Source organism: Hippoglossus hippoglossus, chromosome 20, assembly GCF_009819705.1.
Source record: "Hippoglossus hippoglossus isolate fHipHip1 chromosome 20, fHipHip1.pri, whole genome shotgun sequence".
NCBI lineage: Eukaryota > Metazoa > Chordata > Actinopteri > Pleuronectiformes > Pleuronectidae > Hippoglossus > Hippoglossus hippoglossus.
This window is the reverse complement of record NC_047170.1, coordinates 6,599,132-6,617,734: the sequence shown is the minus strand read 5'-3', so window position 1 is coordinate 6,617,734 and position 18,603 is coordinate 6,599,132. Positions and strand designations below refer to the sequence as shown.

General features: G+C 40.7%; 1 protein-coding gene across 2 annotated transcripts; it reads right to left on the bottom strand.

Annotated features, from left to right (window-relative positions):
- Positions 1–768: 768 nt before the first annotated feature.
- rnpc3 (RNA-binding region (RNP1, RRM) containing 3) lies at positions 769–16,865 on the bottom strand. Of its 2 annotated transcripts, none has more exons than XM_034572796.1 (16): positions 16,778–16,865; positions 16,209–16,392; positions 16,079–16,126; positions 15,817–15,926; positions 15,272–15,361; positions 12,893–13,004; positions 12,161–12,229; positions 10,239–10,384; positions 9,360–9,485; positions 8,814–8,962; positions 5,884–6,069; positions 4,953–5,047; positions 4,731–4,789; positions 2,907–3,039; positions 1,247–1,319; positions 769–1,118 (listed from the first exon to the last, which is right to left on the bottom strand). In XM_034572796.1, exons 2-15 carry the CDS (start codon positions 16,359–16,361, stop codon positions 1,251–1,253), a joined length of 1,545 nt encoding a protein of 514 aa, XP_034428687.1. In that variant the 5' UTR covers positions 16,362–16,392; positions 16,778–16,865; the 3' UTR covers positions 769–1,118; positions 1,247–1,250. The 2 variants fall into 2 exon arrangements, with proteins under 2 accessions (XP_034428687.1, XP_034428689.1); XM_034572798.1 differs by having other exon boundaries at positions 779–833.
- Positions 16,866–18,603: the final 1,738 nt, after the last annotated feature.

Sequence of the window (18,603 nt, the reverse complement as noted above, 5' to 3'; positions counted from 1 at the left end):
AGGCGTAGTAGTAGTTTAGTAGTAATAGTTAACAGTCTGGCCAATAAATAATTCCTATAAGACTCCATGTCCGCTGCTTTTGTCATTACCTCTGTGCGACAACCAGCTCAACGGGAATTGCAAAGTATTAAGTTAAAAGTACAAACTCAAGGACACGCTTGTCTATTTGTAAACATGCTATTTTGTTCTGTTTCTGAGGGTTTCCACACAGTGTTGTCTATGCACTGTGAACCTGTCATATTTGCCTTCCAAAATAAAAGCCTCTACAAGATAGTACTGTAGGTTTACAAGCAAGCATCGTCACTCCTACTCTGAGAGTTATGGTTTGGTTTCAAGGACCTGATGCACTATAGATACTTGCAATGCCATCAAGCCATCAGTGAAGAAAAGCGATCCTGAAAACCCACAGACCCCACAGAGCTCTGACTGACACACAGCCAGATGTGACGATGCCGAAGGGCGAGTCCACCCCCTGAGGTTTACTCTATACAATCACACATATGGGGCCAGGCAGGGATTGAAAAGGCAAACTAACCCAGTCCCATCTATTTCCCCACACACTGCGGTGTGTTAGGTTTGTTTGTCGTCTCCTCAGGACTGTGGCGTTACCATTGTGTTGACAGCCCACCATCTGCCACACAGCCAACCTACAGCTCGGTCGGTGTTTCAGGACTTGAAGTTTGAGACTTAGGATAATCAGTCATGATTGTGTGGAGTGTACACGCATAAATTGTGACATATGTGGACGTAAAGAACACACGGCACAAGTTATTTTAATAAAATACTTTATTAAATAACAAAAGAAGAAGAGGACGACGGCTGACGACCATCACCTGAAATTCAGTCAAACAAGGAACATTGTAAAGACACGTTTATAAAAGAATCCTAAAATAGCACAAGTAAACAAAACGACAAGACAATAACACAATAGAACGAGACTCGGGAACAAAGCTCGGCGCTGAGTCCTTAAATTTAGACTGCTGTTTGAAATCCAACTGTGCCGCAATAACTAGAAATAAACAGCCCACATTTCCTTCTGATGGTTTTTATCTTCCAAAGGATATGCCACAATAAGGATACAAATGCTCCTGCAGGGCCACAATATCAAGCCTTGGTTTCTTGAATACATAAAGTGTAAACACAAACGTAAAAGAAAACACCATTACAATGATAATCAGGGCTGGTTCTTTTTCACATACACGATGGTACAGTGGAAAGTTTGTTTTGCTGTTGTGGTAAAACTCACCTGTTCATCGCTGCTTCGGGCCTCTCTTGGTCTCCGTGTTGTCTGGTTTTGGTCGTGCAGATCTGGCAAATTGCTGTGGATTCATAGTTAAGGTCTTTTACATTGAAGAGATACTGCACAACTAAATCATATGACTGTTATTTGATGAAACAGATTAATGCTGGTTTTAATATCACATTATTTTAAATGTAATAACTTTTATGGGTTGAACATGGCTCAAAACGCCACCTAGTGTTTCAAACCCTCTTACACCTTGCAGGGCCAATGCTTACATAGAGCCAACCTTCTGAGATGCCTCTGCGTCGTGACATTTATATACATTTAAAAACCCTCTGAACAAAGGTGGGCAGCCCCCCCCCACATCACCAGAGACCGCTCGTGAGAGGGACACACACAACCCACACACAAAAACACACAAGAAGCCTTCCTTTGAAATCAAAGCTTAAAACCTAGTTTTATCATTCTGCATTCCCTAAATTTGACCTGTCTACTTTTTATTATTGTATCGGGTGCTCATGCTTATATTTCTGTCACACATTTAGCATTTTTATTCTTTTATAACAGTTTTTTTTTTTTTTTATGTCAATGTATATGAATTTTTACTTGTGTGTTTTTATTTGTGAAGCGCTTTGTAACTTTATTTAGAGAAGTGTTATTGAAACCAAGATATTGTATTATACTTTCAATGCGTGTGGGCATTTACGATGATGTAGTTGAAAGACATGAGGTTTCTTTTGAAAAATGATTTGCTCCCATTTATAAATTCACCTTTCTTTCTATAGATGTAATTCACCAGAGGTATTACAGAAAATACAAACCCCGACCACACACCAGTTTTTCTTTCAGCACAGCTTCACAGACTGATCATTTATACTCGTATAAAGTCATGTTTTACTCCCGCAGCAGCTTTCAGCCACAGGGGCCCGCTTTCTTTTCGACACTCGCCACCTCACGTGAACTTAACTTGAGAAATGGTGACAGCTGTTTGCTCATAAATGCCACAGGACTACTGGCCAAAATGGACCCTGTAAGAGTCTGACCTTTGTCCAATGACAGCGACTGTTGTTCACACAGATTTTTTTTAAAGTGCTCATCCCTGCGAAAGGTTGAAGAACAGGGGGGAGGAGCCACAAGTGTGAGGCTCCGCGGCTGAGGAGCTGTTTGTTAATAAAACCTTTACACTGTAAACTGGTAGTTTTTATCTTCCAGCTCACTGAGGATGCACGGCAGTGTCAGGCCGGCACTGAGAAAATCATGACAGGGAATCTAAATTGGGTCTTGCACAAAGCAGAACGCACATTACGGTGCTACCTGCGCAGCTGTCAGAGCTTTTTTCTGGAAATCTAACCCCAGGTTTGATATTTTCACAAGAAGCCATTTAATGTCTGTATTCTGAAATTACCTCTCTATCTAACAGTTACTGGTAATGGTTTCAAATTGCTTTCCTTCCTGTGAGGGATGCACAGGAAACGATAATCTAGCACAGTTTTTCTCTTTGATACGTTTTGTTTGGCCCTGTGTGTCAACTAAATATCTTTTTATATTAGATTTTACAAATGAACACCTGATTGTGTGACTAATATACAAATATGTCAGCAACTCAACACACTAAAACCCCCAAACCTTCGTCCCAGTTTCATCTGGAGGGATAAAAGGATACGACCACCAGGGGTTTGTCAAAAAGAATGTAGCCGTTGGTTTCCCGCAGGGCTTTCTCTGCGCTCCACTCGCTGGGGAGTCCTACGAAGGCCTGGCCTTTCATCCGCCCCTCCTTCATTAACACGACGTCAAACCTGAGGAAGAACAGTGAAGCAGGGACACATCGTCATCATCACCACACTGATTCAACACAACAGATCCACAGATAGATGCTTAATCAATCCCGAAGGAATTTCAGGCATCCAGTAGCTTCGAACACATGTACGGGGCAAGAGTTAAGGACTTAAGCATAATGAAGGTAAGTCAAATTGTTAATGATAAATAAAAATATAAAATACGGAAGAAAAATGTAACTAATACAAGGACCAAACACATTGTTCATAGGATTACTGAGGTAAAAGTACATGTCTATGAGGGCTGTGCAAAGAGTCAAATCATTAGATTATTTTTAATACTAAATTTAAATAATAAAAAATACGTTTAGCGGATTTCATTAGTGTTTCCAGGTAAATGTCTTTCTTCACCAACAAAAACAATACGCCAATATTCACAACATATTTCTCATTTATACTTTTCTGAACAGAACAAATAAAAAAGGTTATTTTACAACTGTAATGTCATCTGAATGTCTGTACATAAACATCAAAGATTAGCTGCGATGGAAAGACCCTGTTAACTCTGCTACTGCACGGCCCCCCGACCCCCTCCTCCCTGAGCCTTTAGCTTTTTATCATCAGCACTGAAACAGCGAGATGGCATTTCTAAGATTTATCCACTCTGGAGACCATTTTAGAAAAGCTACTGTGTTGGATGAGAAAAAAAAAACAATTATTTTAGGTGAGGTTTGGAACACAGAGGAAAAACTATATATATATTCTTTAATTTAATAGGGTTAATGTGGAGCCAGAGTTTATAGATTCTCTTAGGGCTAATACTTTGAGCACTATAGTTTTCTGCTAAATAATAAATAACACTGGACAAAAAGAGTGTCAACATTGTGCAGTATGTGCAGAAGTCGCAGACACAAAAACTACTTTGCAACATCACCAGTGTGTGTCTATTACTGGCGGAGCAGGCGAGATAACAAATACCACAGGTTTGTTTTTGGCTGCAGATGTGAGAGGACACTGAGCTGTAGAAAACAGAGGCGTGAAGCATGTGCACAAAATGGTTTAGGCTTGTTATAATGTTCCTTCACATTTATTTGGTTTCCAGACTGAACCAAAAACTACAAACCTTTGAGACGAAGACGTATCCAAGCATGAATTGTGAATTGTGAGTGTTACAGCTCTGTGCGGTCTGCCTTTGTGTTTGGAGGACAAAATAAACTGATTTTGGGGTTGGGGTAGGAGCTGGTATTGTCGAGGTTATGACTTCTACAAACATTTGTTTGCGTATAAGTTTTATGAAAATAAAATAAATTGGAGTAAGTCCGAAAGGGTCAAAAAGACACAATTTAGAGTCAGGTTAGCAGAGGACAAGCTGTTTCTCTGGCAGAGCTACACCCTCCTGTTTATCACCGACATCTGAGTTCAGAGTCTGGCCTTCTCCCAACATAAGCGCCGTTTGATGACTCAGGTGGACGATTCATTTGAAGTAGTGCTGATGCGCAAACATAAAATGTCCCTCATGATCTAGACGTCAGGTTAGATACTTATTAATAACACAACACACAGTCAGCATGAATTACTAACATCTCTCAAGAGGAGGCGACAAATTGCTCGAGTCAGAAATAGCTCCGGAAGAGAAAATGGAGCGAAGAGACACGCAAAGCATGTCCATTAAAAACAAAAGGAAAAAAAAGAAATAATTTCTGATTACGTACATTTTTCTCTCGTCTTCTGACAAAGGGTTGATGAATCTCCCGTATATGTACTTCAAGTCCTGGAAGGTAAATAACGCAGAAATTAATATAAGTGCATTGTTGATGACATTTACATATAATTTCAAAATATTACAACACAAAAGGTCTGAATACATATCATGAATTTAAGCAATAAATAACAAACATTAACATACAAGTGGGTCAAGTTCTATAATAACCTACTTTCTCGTCCACTTGCTTCGGGATGTTCTTGACGTACAGTCGGCAGGTCGGCTCGCCCGGTTCATAATTTTTAAACACAGACATGCGTTTCATCTCTGATTTAAAGAGAAAGGGAAAAAAAAGGTGCGTTTCAAAAACAAGTACAAAAGGATCACAGAGCTGCCTATACACACAGTACACACAGGTAGACTCAGAGCCACTGCAACTCAGTGCTTTATAGAAAGAGAGACTGAAGACGTTAAAGCCGATGAAGTGATTATTGATCTCGGCAGCAGCCGTCCTGTTTAATTTTAGACGTGACTTGGACGTATCCGGTCTCAGCTGATGTGTAACACTATTTGTATGGAAAACATGTCTGAGCGATGTGTGCAGGAGGAAGGACAAAAAGTAACACAACCCATTACTCTTAAGCTGATACTGCAAAGATGCTACCAAACAGATGATACACATCCAGCAGTTCCGTCTCGGGTCACCTGACACATGTAAAATATTCCTTCTTCTTTTACCCTTGTTTTGCACTTCTTCATCTCCTGGGGAATACATGCATGTGCCTATTTAGCTGCTGTATGTTTTGTATTGTTCAGCCCCTTTGATACACGACAACATTGATTCAAAGGTCATTATTCTATTCTACAACGAAAATCCCTTTGTAATGTTTCTCTGCACAGAACCAATATCTTTTAGTGGTTATCAGGGTGACTTGTTTAAACTGCATTGTGCTGTACGGCTGTTGAGGAGGTCCTCCACTGTGTCGCCTCTGCTTGTTTACACTTAACTAAACAAAGCCGACATAATACAGCCACACTGTGTGATCGCACAACAGTGTTCCAAAGACGACGGACAATTTTCATTTAGCCAAGATTTCACCCTCTGATGAAATCTAGGTTTGGACGTTTTTTCAAAGTCAAAGCAGAGTCCTGCTTTTATTTACCGTCTCTTGACAGCCGTCCTTTCTCCAGCTCCTTTCTGGAGATGACACCCGAGGTGAGATCCTGATCGTCGTCGCTCTGCTCCTCCTGCTGCTGGGACTCCTGGGCGCTGGGGTAGAGCTTCCCAAAACCTTCAGTGACCTCCCGCTCCTCGCCGAGAGAGGGAGCGACCTCCATCTCGTCCACTTCTGAGGGCACAGAAGATGATTTAGGAGCAGTTAATAGCACAAACAAAAACAATTCATTATATTTTATGTACAGCTGAGTTGGTTTAGTGGGGAATCCGGTGGATTGTTTGACACACAACAGGATGAGGACTGTCTACATGCAGCCCAAATACAGATGGAAGTTTTCAAAGTGTCTAGAAATAGCAGATGGTGAAATAATCACTTCCACGATGTTTACTCTCTTCAGTAAAAGAAAAAAAGAAACAAGCTCAGGATGGTGGAGAGGAAGAAAATCCTCTTGGTCATAATTGTCATCGTTTAAAATTTTGAGGCACAGCATTATTTAAAACTGAATGTAATGAAAATAATCATTACGTCATGTGGCTTTAATAAAATAAAGAGAGAAAAATGTTAGTCAAAAGTCAACATTAGCTGCATTACACAGGCAGTTAACGTCAAATTACAAGCAGTAATCAAATCAAACACCTCATGTTTCACGCAACTTTCTTGATTAATCAATTAGTTGTTTAATCCATAAAACAGTTTTAAAACACATCGATCTGTGTTTCCGAACCCCAGAGATGGCCTCTTCAAATGTTATGGCCACAAACCAAAGATATTCTTTAGTGTCAATAGAGGCGTAAATAAACCAGAAAATAATAATAATAATAATTAAAAAACACTCAAAGCAATTAATCGAAGATCAAAATAAAATAACTTGATTACTGATCAATGAATCGATTACTTGTGTACAAGTTTGAAAGGCGGAGTGACGGAGAACTCTGGCCGACTTTTGAGAAGCGCATGCTCGTGCACACACACACACACACACACACACACACACACACACACACACACACACACACACACACACACACACACACACACACACACACACACACACACACACACACACACACACACACACACACACGCCGTAGATGGAATTACGAAGAGCAGTGAGCCCGTACAAATCCAAGGAGGGGTGAAAAAAAAAAAGCTTGTCATCCACATAAGGTGTATGTGTGTGTGCAGTGGAGCAAGAAGTGTTGGGGAGCTTTCCTGATACACTCTCGGCAGAGAACTAGACCACAGCTTTCAAAATTATCCTCCTCCTTATCTACCCCCCCCCCACACCTCCCCTTTTCATTTAAATAGCTTGTTTATCGGATCCCACACCCTCACTTCTGCAAAACAAGACTAATCCAAAAAGCCACCTGTCATAGTTTATCTTTCCCCCTGCCTTTAGGAAATCTTTTGTGTTTGACTTTGAGATCTATTTTACTTCTCAGGGGCTTGCCAGGGAGTGAAGTTGTAGTTAGAGAGAAGCGAGATAAGGCGAACGGGGGAACTGCACAGCTGACAAGTAACACAGGCTGTAGCCCCAGTGACATTTCCTCATACAGATAATGGTAAAGCCTTTTTTGGTGCAAGTTTCTGCTGTGATATACTGCTGTGTTAACACTCTGCTCAGGCCACCCCTGGTAAGGGCTTTAACTTATGTCAATAGGAGTATCAAACCACCTCCTGCTTCAATGTGATAATAAACATGATGTACAGTAACAATCAAATTCCTACAGTGTCTCTCCTGCTTCCACAGAACTTTTTTTATACGGATTCCCCCACCCATGTGTTTGTAGATTACAGTATCAGCCTGATTTATTTTGACTGGCCAATTGTGAGAGTCGCAGTTTTGTTATATTTGTGACTCAAAGCGACCAAATTTGTTTCCACGGCCGCACTTCATTAGAGGATGGGAGATAGTGGATATTATTATCACAGTGTTTCCCACACAATTAAATTCCATCTGTGGTGGTAGCTGCCCCCCGAGGGTGGGGGGGAGGCTGATTAGTGAGACACGGCACACTCTCATCCCAGATGACTGCAGGAAGACACGCAGCTAAAGAGGAAACTACCACTGTTGTGCCAAGAAAGAGTGAGAGAGAAAAAGAGGAGAAAAAGAGGAGAGAGAGAGAGAGAGAGAGAGAGAGAGAGAGAGAGAGAGAGAATAACATTTTTGCAGTTCATTGTGAAACTGTGGCGAGACCATTGACTGTATATAAAGATGGACGACATGACAGCTCCCCCAAAGTGAAGCCAAAGCAACTCAATCACCCCCTGTTGGCTGGGTGCATTAAAAGTAATGAACCCTGCCTCCTCCATGTTAGTGAGTGGGACATGGGCCAAACTAAAGAGTGTTTTATGTTTTGCGGGGGACCCCAGGAAAACTAGCATCAACTGTGTCCTTGCAGCAGGGAAAAATGATCTATTTCTATTACACAACTGTCACTATAACATAGTGACAGTACGTGAAATAGATTATATAGGTCCTCCATATAGGACCTATATATATATATATATATATATATATAAATTAAAAGAACATATAAAATATAAGCAATAATATTCCTATAATAATAACAGACGAATGGTGGAGACTTAGATGAATATGTATGTGGTTTTTGGAAACCCACACAAGGCAAGTGAAAAAAGCAATCTCAGCAATTAGCCTTCTCTCCTCCCACAGAGTGAGCTCCCATGTCCCTGTCTGAACACACACCTCTGGAGCTCTTCCAAATACTGACTGAGACAGGAGTGACAGCCTATGTGTAGAAAGTGAATAACATTTTTTATCAACAGTCCTAAAATTAAAACCACAATGCATCACTGAGAATTAGCTAGAACTGTGGAATCAGTGCATCAACGGGTCAACGATGAATCGACTAATTGTGAACTGAAGGAAGTGAGTGTGAGGGAGCACTTACCTCGGCCCTCATCAGCCGGCGCCTCGTGACCTGGCCCACTTCCCTCCACTGTGGACGCTACCTCTGGAACCGAAATGTGGAATTCAATTTTCCTGGGCCCAGCAGGGTGGGGCTGCTCAAACACATCGGAGGGCTGCAGCACCGGAGCACTGAGGAGAGCAGAGACAATCAGCGCTCCCCCTCCACAGCAGCCTCTAAAATGTGCCCACAATAAAACCTGGCTCCTGAGCGGCTTAAGGGTTGAGATATTTCGCTCTGGTCAGCTGGAGATATTTCCCAGTCCACAAACAAGAAGCCAGGAGACACTGAGGTGTGTGTGTGTTAGTGTATTTATAGTTTAGAAACAGAGTTTGTGGCCTGTCATTAAGGCAGAGTAAGTGTGTGTGTGTTACTGTGGCACTGAAACAATAAGAGCCACACAAGGCTGTCTTTATGAGGAAGATTTATTGTCTAGAGGGTTTCTGTCCTTTTTTAGCAGCCTATGAATACTGTCTCGAGATGAGCTTTGCGTGAGGACTGTGACATGCATGAGTGCCTTTGCTGTACCTCTGAGAGTCTGGTTTGGGAGCATAGAGTAGATCCTTGATCTTGGGCTTCTTTCTCTTTGAGGCTGTTTTTGGTCTCATGGGTCTCTTGCATGCTTGGTTGACCAGGCCCATCAGACGAACAATCCTGAAATAAAGCAAGCATAAGGAATAAGGGAAAATAATGTCTACCTTGGAATGAAGAAAAGAAACAAAACCTGCACACCAATGGAAATTTAAAGACATTTCCCTTCAAGCCACTTCTGTGTGCAGCGACATTATTACTGGTAAGTGAATCCTGAATAGAAAAGTCAGTAACACATGAGTATGACACGTCCATGAGACAACCAATCAACCTATCACCTTTTTTGTTCATAAACTTTTTGTTACTGATAGCTATAAAAAGAAAACACAAATATAACTAAATCTATTGAACTGAATTAAGAAAATACAGGATGAAAGGCTTATTTTGGCCGACTGGTAATCATCCTTTTGTTATAATGGAAGAGGAGAATATCAACACAAAAATGTGTGTGATGCATCAACTCTATTGATTTAATCATTAACATAAACATTTGTTCAAGTGTTCTAGTGGGATAAGCTGATGGTGCTCTGGACTGAGGCATTAAAGAGGATGATGTTGTGAAAACTAATGCATGCGTAAAAATCTTATTTTGAGACAAAGTCTCAAAACATTACAACTGCTTTTTTTAATTAGATTTCACTGGTGGTTATATACATGTGGTTTGTATGTCCTGGTCTCCACTGAAAGGGCATCTCTGTGTAATGTAGTATACAAATACAGTTGGAGCCTGGTGTTTTTGGCCTGAAATAACAGCCCTGGGCATTGCCAAGAGGCTACACTGGTCTAACTGGACTTTGGTGGTTATCTGCGCCTCACCTCTCCTTGTCTTCGTCATCTCCGCTATCGTACTCTGACTCCTCTTCACTGGACAGCTCCATCTCCTCCTCTGGTAAAGGGGGGTAGTCGGGAGGGTAGGGAGGGGGCATGGGGATAGGTGGTGCGGGAGGCAGCCGCTCAAACGGCTGCAGACAACACAAGATGGATTACCTTACAAATACCTCAGGGTTCAAATGCTTTCATGTGCATCTCTGCACCAGGTCCCTGGTGAGAGCAGGTCGAAGTCAGGATTCATTTATGATCCTAGTTGTGGTGATCGATATTAGGTTTAAATTAAATCACAAGGTTCTGAGACTTATTCCAATGGTTCAACTATTACCCACAGCAACAACAAAAAAGTGAATTGTGATTATTTGTGTAGTTTACAAGGTTCAAGCTCACCATTATTTTCTTTGTTGATTAATCTGATGAAACATTCCTATATTCCTATTCCTAATCATATATTTAATAAAATTGGTTTACAACAACCTAAAATGATTTCTTTAAACTGTTTATTTTGTCAAAAAGTGGGAAAGCTCAATATAAAAAATTTAAACAGATGAAATAAACAGCAAATCTTCAACTTTAAAAAGATGAATTAGAACATTTTAGGCATTTTTGCCCAAAATGATTAAAACTATTGCAGAATACTTTTCTGATGATACACTTATCAAGTGACTCTAACACTTCATGCCCTGTAGGTAAGAACATTGATTTATTTTTTTACTTTGAAGTGGTGAAAATCAAGCTCTCGTTAAACAGACTCTCACAGAGTGTCTCCTCACATTTAAGATGACTCATTATGTCTGCCTTTCAGGCTTACTTGAAAATTGAAGAATAGGATTTTACTGTTGAATCATAACTCAGATAATAAAAAATGGTTTAAAAAAAAAACTATTGTAGCAGAAAATATATAAAATATGTCTGCAAAAGAGTGAAGTGAGTGGCTTTGTGTCTATTGTAACACACGTCTTCAACGAACATCGATTTGTTTTTCATCATCATATTAAATGCCAAGGAATTAAAGTGTGAAGTGTCTGTTGCTCTTTGTTCATTGCTAGGATGTTTAACCACCACCTTGCAGAAAAACATATGTGCAGCTGGATATTAGACGACTATTAAAGGTGGAATGTTCCTCTGTTCGTGTTTGTTCAAGCAAGGAAGTTGTGACAATTTAACTAGGTAAAAAAAACTATGGTCCAACATGCAACACAATGCAAGAAAGTATTTTTCTTTTCAGCAAAGTTTAAGAGATGAACTCGAAAATGTCTTTGTCAGGAGTTTTCCTTTAACATATGAGCAGGAGCAGAAGATTCTCCAGTTAGATGACAAGGAGCGATCAAGCGAGGGGTGGAGCCGTATGCATGGGGTAGGACACAACATATAAATTCCTGCTGCAGAGTACACATATTTTTGTTTATAGGACATTACACCTGGCATCAGCCATAATAACCAAAAGCCCTCAAATCTCAGTGGCTCTCCAAGTTAACATCTTCCTCAAGATGTCCTCTTTTCCATCTTGACATATTTGCATTCGCATATTTGCATTCGCTCGCAGTTAATCAAGTATTTACTAAGGGACTGGCAGGGGAAACTCTGAGCCTCTGAGTGGGACAGTTACGTTCTCACATACAGCCCCTCCAGATAATTTTAGGAGATTAAGCAGAATTTAGTGTCTGAAAGCAGCTTAAGAGATATGTCGTGTTCGCACTGCATAAAACTTAGTATGGAAATCAATAAGCTGCTGATTTCAGTGGACAAACTTTGAGCTGGTTCACCGCCTCCCTTATAGGTGAAATATACTCACATTTAAATACTAGTGTCCTTATAAAAACACAGCTTTTCTTGTTCTATGTCAAAAACTTAAACAGGCCACGATCCTGTTCTTTTTCTTCATCTAAAGATCATGTGTTCCAGCTTACCAAGGGGGGTCTGGGAGTGACATGGCCAAACGGACACGGTAAATTCATCTTGTTCATCAGATGAAGCACCTGTATAATTGGAATAAAGAGCATTAGAACAGCAGCGGCTGCATCTCAAGACTCTTACCAAGAGCTGGTAATATAAATACACTGCTGCCTACAACCCGGGCTCCATATGTAAAACAGATTGCATGGCTTCTGCATTTTCATTTAAAATACATGGATCAAGGTGAGATTGAGGCTGAGGCGAGACACCGAGGGCTCCTCTGCAACACACCAGCACCACCAAGATGTTGCCACTGGAAGCAGCAGCAATGAAAATGCAGGCAGCGCAGCTCCCAAGGAAATGTTAAACCCATAACTCATGCCTCCCACTTATGGTTTATTATTAATACTTGCTTCCCCAAATTGAAATTTAAAAGGCAAATGTTTGCGGTTTGATCTTTAGGAGGTTGGATGCAGTTCAAAAATCTCTGGGGCACTTAGTCCAGAATTGTATTTCCATTCTACATGCTCAATCTGAAGGTTACACATGCTGTCAACTCTGCATTTCTTCTGTACAGATTCACACTTACCAAAAAACGATGAGTATGAATTCAGGAACAGTAAAAAAAAAAAAAAAAAAAAAGACTGAAAGATACAAATACATACACACAGATGACCGACATCTGCCTATCAAAGGTGTGATGGTTCTGGATGAAAAATATGATGAGAGAAGCCGCAGTTACTCACTTGAACGTAAAACTTTGGCACACTCACGAGGGCGTGCGATATATTTGTCAGAATGCCGCCAGAAGGTGGTGGGTATAAATATTTCAAAGTGGGATTGGGTTGATATTTCAACCTGGAGGAGAGAAAAGACAGAATTACTTAAAAGCAGATTCTGCAGCCAAAACTCGCTGCCTTGAACACAACAACCCCTTCGCTTAACAACACACAAAATAAGTCAAAGTAATGGAGACACATGAATGTGTTACATGAATATGTGCTTTAGCTGGGTAACTTATTCTTTATGACAAGCACTCAGCCAACAAAATGTAAAATCCAGCCATTAAGGGACATTGGGACCGGCCTGCCACGTCAGCACCGAGGCTAGTCCACATATAATGCTAACTTTTATAAGGCAGGACTGAGAGGATAAATCTTAATATTGTGGCTTAATAAGGAAAGGTGAGGGCAGAGTGTGTGTGTGTGTTCTATGAGCTGCCGGTGCTGCTGGGACTGAAAACAACAATCAGAAATATTAGTCATAGCTCACTTGGTAACAAAGTTTACTTTTCTTTTGATGTTGTAAATCTTGATTCTATTCATTGCCTGTGAAGCCCAATTCATGCGTCTGCGTCGCCCGGCGTAGGCTACGGCGTAGAAGCATGAGTTGGGCTTTAGACTAAGTTGTAAAAAACATGTTAAGACAAATACATCACAATTATTAAAAAGGTATATTAACAAGTAGAATTTAAAAAAATCTATCAAATAGAAGAATACAATGTTGAATAGTTTTCCCAGTCTAAAACTTTAAAAAGCGAATGTGTCTCATCAACACTGTGGTTATTGTACGGTCCGGTGTTTTGAAATTAGTGATGTGCAGCTATTGTAGTTATGTCTTGGCCTGTTGTCTTCCTCTTGTCCATCTTAAATGTCAATCAACCAACTATTTTTATAGTCCATATTAACATATCACAATTTGCCTCATAGGGCAGAACAATCCGTACGAGGTGCGAGATGCATTTTCATACACATTTGGAATTAGTTTGTTACCAAAAGATGCATTAAGAGTTTGCTGTTACAAATCAATGAGCAGGACTTATTTTTAATCTTATAGGAGTCACTGTATTAACATGTATTAAATGCCTGTTCCAGAAAATAAATTTGCTTCTACATCTGACAGAGTGATTTAACCTGCATCACTCATCCTAAAATCAGTAACACTGATGCTAGAATTAGCAAAACTGCCACAGCTTTTCCATTGTTGGCTGCTCACTGCTGGAAATGTTGTGTGGCCTCTACAGAGGGATGGATACAGCAGCAGAGCTCCTGCTGTGCTTCAGTGCAGTTTCAGATTTTACAAGAAAGCCCTGAAGATTAAAACTCTTCTGCTCGGTGTGTTTACGAACCACATTTTTTTCTGCAGTGCTGCTGACATTAGACATCAGCATGGTGACAACTGGGAAGACGAAATCCCACTGACAATTTATATCGTTTCTAAGAATCATTGAGTCAGTTTTAAAGAGTGCAGTGCTAAAAACATTTAATACACAAGTTTTGGAGGTCATTAAGAACAGTGTTACTTTTGGACACCTGGATATAATTCCACTCTATATTCTCATCAGATCAAAAACATTGCTTTTTAGCGATAAGATGCAAGAACTCGCAACTGCAATATGAAACAGGAACATTTTTTTCCATAATCAATTTGTGTCTGCAGAATACCAGGGGGTTGTTGACACTAGTGAATGCAGCCTTTATTAAGAAGCCAATACAGGCTCATTTTATTGATCTAACTATTACCAACTGACATATTTCCACACTCAGCATATTATAACTAACATTAGAATATGATGCTTTTGAATATGAAGCGAGGTGAGAGTGGGTTGCAGTACTGAAGGACAAGCTCAGAGACCACCTGGTCCCACCAACTGGCAGGAGTGACGCTCTGTCAGACACCCTGTGGCAGCCTGACCATCTAATTGGACATGATGCCGCTGCTCTCAGATTCTCACCCAGGTTTACTGTCAGTTGGCCTCCAGGCAGCTTCTACCCGCCTGAAGTGACAGCACTTTGGGGAAGCATGTGTCACACGTGCATATTTAATAGTATGAAGTCTAATTTGAGTGCGGAATGACCTTTACCAGTTGTCACCAGGAGTCATGGGGAACTGCTTGTTACCAAATCACAATGTAATACAATATATATTTTTATGACATGAGGCAGGGTGAGAACAAATCCTGAGACGTTTGAAGAGTAATGCACTAGAGGATGACAGTAACACACGGACTAGCTGATCCACTTAAGTGTCTAAATTTTAGAAACTCAACATTTATATTAACAAAAGGTTAAAATCACAAATCAACTGTACAAAAAGCTGAATAATGAAATATATTCAACACTTACCCGAGGCTCGGTGCAATGCCAGTTTCTATAAGGGGAATATTTGGCTTTCGGGTCGGTTTTTTCTTCTTCTCTTCTTTCCCACCTTTTCCACTGTAGAAAGAAAAAGGGAGAAACCTGGTTCTGCTCTGCAATGCTTACAATTTCGATCTTTAGACCACTCAGACAGAGGCCAGTGTCTGGCTACAAGTCACAGGCTTAACATGGTCCAGTTTATTACTGCTGCCAAACTGTGTGTTTGTTTGTTTGTAAGCAACATTACATAAAAACCAAAAGACAAAACTTAGAAGGGTGCGGTATGGGTCATGGAAGAACCCTTTCAATTTTGGTGCAAATGCGGATTTGAGGAATTTGTTCACACTTTTTAACATTATTCATGATTTCCCTGGGAATAATCAATAGATATTAACAAATCTGGCATAGTTAGGGGACTGATATCTATGAGTGTGCAATTGGGTGCATATTGCATTTAGAGGCACTATTGGGCCTTGGCAGAGATATGTTCTCCCCTGAGCATTCTAGTTTTACATAGAATTCAAGCAACCCACCTGTCAGACACTGGTGGATCCTTTAATACTGTCACATCCTCTTGGTCTTTGGCAAACTCAGCAACAAGCGTCTGATCAAGGACCTCTAACTGGTGGAGCCTGGTAAGAGCCTGAAGGAGATGTGATGGATATTCATTACCAAACAGGGAGAGAAAATCAGATCATGTTGAAATTACTATTAGCTTGTATCTACAAATCTAAACATGCATGACTTTCTGAATCTTTAACTGCAATTGCTTTTGACAAAAAAAAAAAAACTCACCTCCTCTGCTGACTTCTCACTTCGAAAGGTGGCAAAGGCAGTGTGTTTCTGTGGGAAGCGAAAAAAATGTCATAAACCTCAGCGTGGGCAGAAAATCCACTGACTGTGGCCATGTGACAACACCACCTACCAGACGACCCCTTTTGGAGAAGACCCTGACGGATTCAGCCCCGAAATACTGCAGCAGATCTTGCTTCTCTTCCTGGCTGAGCTCATCTGGCAAGTGGCGGATGAGCAGAGTTTTGCTGACGTTGGTCGACACCGGGTCCTCGTTCGTGTCCATTTCCCCGCAGGACAACAGCCACTGTTACCTCTTGTTGAGCAACACAGTGTAAACACACGTTTAGGAGCTTCACAGAATGCAGGGTGGACCAGCACAGCAGAAACACATACTGACGAACTCAAGAAGAAGTCCTGCTGGTGCCTCAGATGACACCGGGCATTACGTGTCATTTCTGTACGTTTTTAAACAGACGAGGCAAAGTTTAATTTTGATTTCTTCAAAAGAAGGACCGTGGTAAGCTGCAGGGGGCTAGCTACAACATTAGCTCAGGGCTAACTGACGTCAATGCACCACTTCTATGGACCGCTGTTGTTTGTTATTGACTGAATCAAGCCAAAGCCTTTAAATGACCCAAATAAGTAAATCTTCACGCATAAAAAACAGCGCTAAACAAAGATATTCCAGCGCACACTTACCTCCTGTAGCATCAACCAGTGAACAGATACACTACCGCTTTCTGCGTCTTCTTCGTTTGAAATTACATGTTACCTCGAGCTATACCGCCCCCTAATGGACTGGAGGACGGGAGCGTTAATCTGTGCAGTGACCAGAGGGTCAGAGAGTTCGGTGTGTTCAGACTGGATAAAGCATTTTACATCTTTACAGTTGTTACCACATCCCTAAAAACTGCAGTTCCTGCACTTTACCTTTGGATAATCTATTCTACTAGCAAACTGTGGTCTCTCCACTTTCTGATCAGTTTTATCTTTTGTTTATTTAAGAAAAGTACATTTGATTATTAATAGTTTATATATAACTGACAGAAATCAATTGAGTTGCTAAGTTATTATCTATTAAAGACTGTTTATATTCATTTTTTAAATAACATGATATATTAATGTAATAGTATTACTGAAAATCACAAAAAATCTCTGGAGTCATAAATCAAAATCAGTACCCTTATACAACTCCTGAAAACAGTACTGTTAGTGTCTATGGCACAGGGTGTTGAGTGCTACAACTCACAAGTAAAGAACACAGGCTGATATTGCTTCCAAGTATAGTGATGACTTCTGAGTATATACGTAATAATGTAGCAGTTACAGCTGAGTACTCATGTAATAATGTAATGACTGCTGAGTACTGGTGGGTTGAAACCGTGCTGGGTCTCCAGGAACTCTATTATTATTATACTTCATTAGTATTAAAAAGGTATTAATGCTCATGCATCTATTTCAATAATATTTATGATGCACATTTTGTTATCAAGCAATATAATCTCGTGCACCAATGTAAAGCTTTCTGATTAACAGCCGGCCGACACATGGACAGGCTAGTTGCTATTTGTCACCAGCAGGTGTCAGCGTAACCATATGTAATAACAGCTGCTGCAGTAGTGATCAATGTGATATTTCCCGCTCCTGCATCTCTGATATGAAATGTACTTTCCCCCTCTCCAGTCATAACATAGTCTTACACAAACAGCCATACGCTAACCCAAATTAAGAATATTATGTCTTAAGACTAATTGGAAAATGTCCCTCATAATTCAAATTTCAATTATGTAAAAATAATGTTCATTTAGATTTGATGTAAAGTAGATTTAAAGGAATCACAAATATTTTCCTTCTAGTCCTGAGGTGATTTTATTGTTTGATACTAATCGATCAGAATCACATTTTATGAAAACCGGTTGCGGGGTAAGGCCTGACCTTCTGTCCAGCCTTAAAGAAGGCCTTCAGCTGACCATCCCAGCCCCCGAGAAAATCCCCCCTACACTTCTCGAGATGCCTCCAAATTCCTGGCCAAATGAAGCCTTTTCTTTGAGGAGCGACGCAAGGGCATTCCTCCTCAGGGGGACACAATACCCCCTTTCACCGTGGCCTGGCTCTGAAATTTCACAGGTGATGGGAGGAACGCTGGACACTCGATCCTCCTCCCTCCATCCCTCCATCCCTCCATCCCTCCCTTCCTCCCTCCGACGTAACACATCAGACTTAGGGAGAGGAAAAGGGAGAGAGAGATGCTGATCGGAAAGAAATGAGCTGAGTGCGAATGGACGAGTGACTCAGTTTCAATCAGATGGGCGGATAGGAGGCTTTGGGGGGGATGAAGCTGCTGTAAAACATTCAGATTTGATGACCATGCCTGGAAAGGTTGATACTAACGACAATAAATCTCATTCTTATTAAAATGCCAATCCCAGTGCAAATCTCAGTCCAATAAAAAGAGCTGAGGGAAGAGGAGTTGGACCACAGCGGAGAGGAGATGAGTAAAATCTGAAAACAGACAGGAGAAGTGA